Source organism: Prunus dulcis, chromosome 1 (genome assembly GCF_902201215.1).
Source record: "Prunus dulcis chromosome 1, ALMONDv2, whole genome shotgun sequence".
NCBI lineage: Eukaryota > Viridiplantae > Streptophyta > Magnoliopsida > Rosales > Rosaceae > Prunus > Prunus dulcis.
The window spans coordinates 6,177,889-6,183,888 of record NC_047650.1 but is presented as its reverse complement, the minus strand read 5'-3'; the positions used below and the strand labels follow the sequence as shown (position 1 = coordinate 6,183,888).

The 6,000-nt window shown below is 38.3% G+C and overlaps 1 protein-coding gene across 2 annotated transcripts in view; it reads left to right on the top strand.

Moving 5' to 3' along the window:
• The window catches only part of LOC117616661, a 12,194-nt gene extending 11,879 nt beyond the window's left edge, over window positions 1-315 (top strand). For both annotated transcript variants that reach the window (XM_034346044.1, XM_034346045.1), the window contains exon 4: window positions 1-315. In XM_034346044.1, the coding sequence (XP_034201935.1) occupies window positions 1-164 (164 nt within the window). In that variant the 3' untranslated portion in view covers window positions 165-315.
• The last annotated feature ends 5,685 nt before the right edge of the window (window positions 316-6,000 follow it).

Genomic DNA, 6,000 nt, shown 5'->3' with positions numbered 1-6,000 from the left:
AGCTGATCCATAAAGAAAAGGAACTTGATTCGCCTGCCTCATTCAAATCAGATAGAGGAGGAGACTGCAGTGATCCCACAACTCCCATGAGCAGCTCTAGTGCAACATTTGATCAGGAAAGAAAGCAGCCACATTGGCTTTTCCATGGTTTAAAGCTCAAATAGGACTAATACTTCAATTTGCGTGCGCTTTCTTGGCAAATCTACATTATTGAAATTCTAATTATGTTGTCACCTTAATAAATGGACAATTGAGATACTATTCTCACGCATTACATCGGTGTAAATAGGACATTTGCAAACATTTTTTCACTCCGTCTTTCTGTCCATTGGTTCATTATCTTCTTTCGCGTCTATGCAAACAAAGAAAAAGTTGCAAACAAAGAAAAAGTTGCTTATTGAGGGAAGGGAAGTGGCCTCCACCCTGCTACAGTGTCCAGAACAAGGTGAAGTTCCAACTATAAGAAGTTAGACATTTGACTGAATTTTCTATTCCTTTTTGGGTCTGAGAATGAAAGAGAAACAATAATTCTAAAGGTTTTTTTTTTTTTTTTTTGGGGTCAGATAATTCTAAAGTTCTTTGAAGCACATAAAAGTGATGATTATGACTAACTCACGGCAAGAATTTTCGTAAGTTATCATAGTTACTTTCGAAAGAGATACATCACAGATAAGCCAATCAGAAATATAGAAATGACAATAATTGAGCCTCTTGCAAGATATCAATTTTCTGTAAATCCAAGGTGGGACAAGTTAAGAACACGTTAAATTCCAATTTGTCACCTGGTATTTGTCTTTGACTGCTAATCCATATGATGCCTCTTTCTCAGTATATAAAAAGATGCATTGTTTTGTTGTTATTGCTCCTGTTTCCTTATCCATCATAAGATTCATAGCCTCCCCCATTATCCGAGAGACAAGAGAAAATTATATAAAAGCAATGTAGCCTTTGGACTTAGAAGTTTATCTCTTAAATCACTTTTTACATAGCTAATTCCTTGTCTTTGTATTGGCTCCTTGGCCCCATTCACCATGCTGCTCTTGCGGAGTATTGAAGCATAGTTGCTTCCTATTCCTATTGAACCATTGAATATAACACCCCTCTACCATTAATAATGAAACATGCAGCACAGCTTGTATGTTGGTTTCTCCTTGATCCATCAAAATAAGTAGAAGATCTGCTTGGCCAGAGGTAATTGACGGTCTCCAGTTCGTAATTCTGTTGAACACAAGATTGTTTCTTTGTTACTTACGCTGCTGCATTCCAATGCTCCTTGCCTAAGTTCAAGATTGGTAAGCTTACATCTGTGAGATGGTAGAAACTAGTTTTTCCTTTCACTTGGTTTGCTGGCCTTATTAGTTGAACATTGCGGTATCTTTTGTTCTTGCACAAGGAAGACTTCAGCATCTTGCATTTCCCAGACAAATCACCGACAGAACACTACCACAAAATGCATCTTCTATAATAGTATGATTGAAGTTGAATTACCCTTAATTTTAGTCTCCGACAGGTTTCAAGCGTTTTGCATTGTGCTTCCTCTAATCCCTCTCGTCACCCACGAAAAGAAAAATGAAAAAGAATTTTGAGCTGTACAACCTTGTGTACTTCAATAAGTCCAAAAGAATTTTATCCTTGGTGGCATCTATCTTACTATCTTATGCCTATCCATGTATTTAGGTCCAGTTTAACATTGGGATGAGCCACAAGGACACGCAGGCCCAAAAAAGTCCAAGTAATAAGCGTTAACAACAGAACTTAGACCCGCGATGTTATGTTAAATGGCTTTATACAGACATATGCACTAGTCCGTTGGCACATGCTCACGTATGTGCCAATTGGTTTTATTTTTTATTTTTTATTTTATTTTTAGAATTAAGAAAATATAATATAGATAGTTATGTTTCATAAAAGTAGGATTTATTATTTGATTTTTTTTTAGTATAATAAAATATGAATTTACCATATTATTCTCATTTAACTAATAATTTCAATTCTTAATGTTTGAATTAACCAAGAGCATTTTATGGTATTTTGAATGTTTCACCATTCTCTGCCTTTTACTAAATAGATTATATATTTTTTGTTAAAAAAAAAAACTCAATTACCCCTTAATATGAAAAATATTTTTGCTCATTACTTTTAACCCAAGGTGTATCCTCACCACTATTTTTAATACATTACATGTGTTCATAAGTATAATCATATTTATATTTTGTATTTTTGAAACCATGACAATTTAATAAAATAAAGATTAAGGATGTGGCACATTTGGTGTCCCTAGCAACACAATCCCTATCCCTAATCTTTACAAATGATCTTTATAGATTTGCTTGCAGGTCCTGAAGAACGGAAATATGATCTTTACAGATTTAGAAGAACCTAAATTAAAAGAACATTAAATCAATAAAGCAAACCAGGATTGGTAATTGAGAATTTGAGAGTTATTATTATTTTTCTTTTTTTGGGGTGCTGGGGTGAGCTCAAGCCCAAAAACAAACCAAAGAGTCTTAGGATGGTGTATTCAATTTAGATTTTAAATGAATTTAAAAGAGTTATAAAGTTGATGGAGTTTATGTAATAACCCAAACCTAAAATTCATAATTAAGGAATATTTTATTTTGCGAAAAGACAATTTTGCCCTCGAAATATTTTATTAAGAAAAAGGTGACTTTTTGATCAAGAAGGAATTTGACAATTCCACTTGCGCCATTGCGTAGAGCACGGTGAAATGAGTTCATAGACACGTAGTGGGCCCGAATCGGAGTTGTAACGAGAAAGTTATGGTCAAAAGAGTCTCAGTGGCACAACCGTAAATATTTCAAAGTTGGAATTATAAAAACAGCCCAGCCCCTTCTCTCTCCTCGCGCCGACCTCCCTCCCTCTCCCGCGTCCGTCCCTTCTCTCTTTCGTATCTCCGGCCACCGACCACGGCTGTGGACGGGGCCGGTACCAAAACGACCGGGACGACGTCCTCTTCCTTCCCCGACCGTTCCCCGCCGGCCGGATATTGCGCTGGAACCGACGGTGCTCACCGGATCTTCAAGTCACTTGTTCTCCCTCAATTCTTCTCCAAATTTTCCGAGTAAGGCACCCGAGACCAGGCAGGCCTGCAGGAGAGACCTTCAGGAGGTCTAGCGAGCTCGGACCAGGAGTGAGTGGACTTTTCTTTTATAAATGATTTTATAAATGAATTTCAATATTTGATCTTGAATAAGTTTAATTGATTGTGAATTTTCCTAGTATGGTTTGTGAAGCCAAATGTCTTTATCTTTGTACTGCTTAGTTAACTATGCTAAAGAATTATAGAGAGCAGAGTCTGAGATTTATATCAGACAAAATGGCAGTACAATTTCAGATTTAACAGAAATGCATAGATTTATCAGATTTTTAGAAACCTTATATTTCTGATGATAGCAGAGTTCTTGACTTAATAAACATTCAGTTATTCATCAGATCTTTCAGAAATATTATAATATTTATATATTATATTTTCTCAGAGTTCTTGATTTAATAAAAATTCAGTTCTTCAGCAGATTTTTCAGAAATGTTATATATTTTAAACCAACGTGAGTACCCATCTATGGTTATTACCCTCAGTTATGCAGATGTCTACGGACATCTAGTTTGCCCTCCGTCTTGTCAGTGCACTTGACATTTGCCTCACGAGTTTTGGGGATGCTCGGACCGTGAGTGCCAGGATTTGCGGCTCGGCTTGACTTAGTGTCCCGAGACCTGCCAGGATTTGCGGCTCGAGTTGACTTTGTGTCACCGAGACTTGCCAGGATTGCGAATCAGGCTGACTACGGTCCCCTGAATCCTGCCAGTTGCGGCTCGGGTTGACTTTGTGTTACCGAGACCTGCCAGCGGATCAGGCTGACTATAGTCCCCTGTATCCTGCCAGTTTGCTGCTCGGATAGACTGTGTGTCGCCGAGACCTGCCAGGAGAATTGACGGAATTACAGGGGTACATCCGAGTGGTAGTTTTAATTGATTGCAGTGCTTTTATGCAAGGTTTGAGTATATTGCTTTTATGCAAGTTTGATTACAGTGTTTTCATGCAAGTTTTATTGATTTTGAATGTGATTATATATATACGTATATAATTAGTGAATGCTTGAATTCAGCCTCTTTCAAATACAGTTGAATATTCAGATTTCCATATTTAGTTGTTTTTACAATGGGGGTTAGTATATTCTTAGGATATTTTATGAACCTTTATTTTTGTCCACTCACATTTTCAAATGTTTTGCGCCCCCAGGCTATACCGTGCACAGGAAATCCACCACCGGGCCATCTTGCCTTCCGCGTCTCATTGTTACAAAAGTGTTGGTTTGTAAAAAGATTCACTTCTCTGTAAACTATTAGAACTGCTCTAATATATTGCCCTAGAGTGAGAATGGAACTATTGGCTTGTTTATTGAAGTGCTGGCAGTTGGTTGTGTAGATATTATTGCTCGTTTTGACAGGTGTTAATTTTGGGATTGAGAAAATTATAGGGGAGACTCTATCGAATTTTGGACAGGAGTCAAGGTCAAAATGCAGTTCAAAGGGCAAATAGGTCAATTGTGCCCGACATTCGCCAAGTGTCGGACACGCACAGGGTTCGACTCGCATTCCAAAGCGGAATTTGGTTCGGGTCCTGTCAGTTTAATTGAATTTAATTGAGTTTGACTGAATTCTACAAATTCCACATGGATTTTAAATGAATTCGTGTATAGATTTTAACTGAGCTTGTTAGAGTTTTAATATTGATTTTAATGGAGTTTATAGGACTCAAAAAACAAAGGATTTAGGGGTGATGACGGTGGTGGTGATGGTGATGAAGGTGGCGATGGTGGTTTGTGGGTGATGGTGGGGGAGGTAGTGGTGGATGAGGTAGGGGTGGTAGTGGTGGTGGCGGTGGGAGTGGCGATAGAGATGGTGGCATTGATGGTGATGATGCTGGCAGTGGTTGTGGTGGTGGTGACGGTGGGGGTGATGGTGGGGCTGATAGTAGGGGTGGTGGAGGTGGGGGTAAGGGTGGTGGTGGTGGAGGTGGTGCCAGTGCTAGTGGCAGTGGCAATGACGATGATGGTGGTGATGGTGGGGGTGGTAGTGAGGGTGGTGGTGGAGGTGGCAGCGGCGGCGGCGATGGTGCTAGGGTTGGCGGCTGCGGTGGTGGTGATAGCCATGATGAGATGGTGTTAATAGAAGTGAAATCATATCTTGAAAATAAAAATAATACATCTATCAAAATCTTTGGGGTGAAGCAAAGATTTTGATGGCCTAAAATTAGTCTATAATCAACGAAATTCAACTCTTTTGTATTTCCTTTAAAATCAATGAGTTTTTTTAATACACTTAAACTTTTATGAAGTCTTTTAAAGTCGTGATTAAATACATTCAAATTTGAATGGAGTTTAAAAAGTCTGAATTGAATACACTCAGAATTATATAGACTTCTATAAAATCGTGATTGAATACACCTGAACTTTCAAACTTCTTTAAATTCTTTTAAAATCTAAATAGAATACACTCTTATAAGCAGGTAGGCTATGTTGAGGGGTTATATTGGAAGGGGTTCAATCCAACAGTCAAATAATAACTCAGCACTTGATCGGACGGCTATTAGAGACTTCTCATTATTATCCTTCATTATAGCCTCCCTGAAGCGGATATGGCCATGTCCTTTGCCGAACTCATGCCATCAATGTGAAAGCCCATACTAAACTCAAGGCTCATGTTAACCAATATGATCACCTGTGAAAGCCCATACTAAACTCATGGCTCATGTTAACCAGTATGATCACCTGCACCAAGCAATAACTCCAGTTTGAGCAATTGAGTCCTTGAAATTGTTGATGAGACCTAAATGATTAATTATCTTCAATAGGAAGATGTTGATTGATCTGTTTTTACTTTAACTATCTATATATTTTATTTTTTTGGTAAATATCACGAGGTGTCCCACACTTGAAGGGTGGAATTAATTCTCGCTTGGGGTTCGGCTTGTTCCTGGCC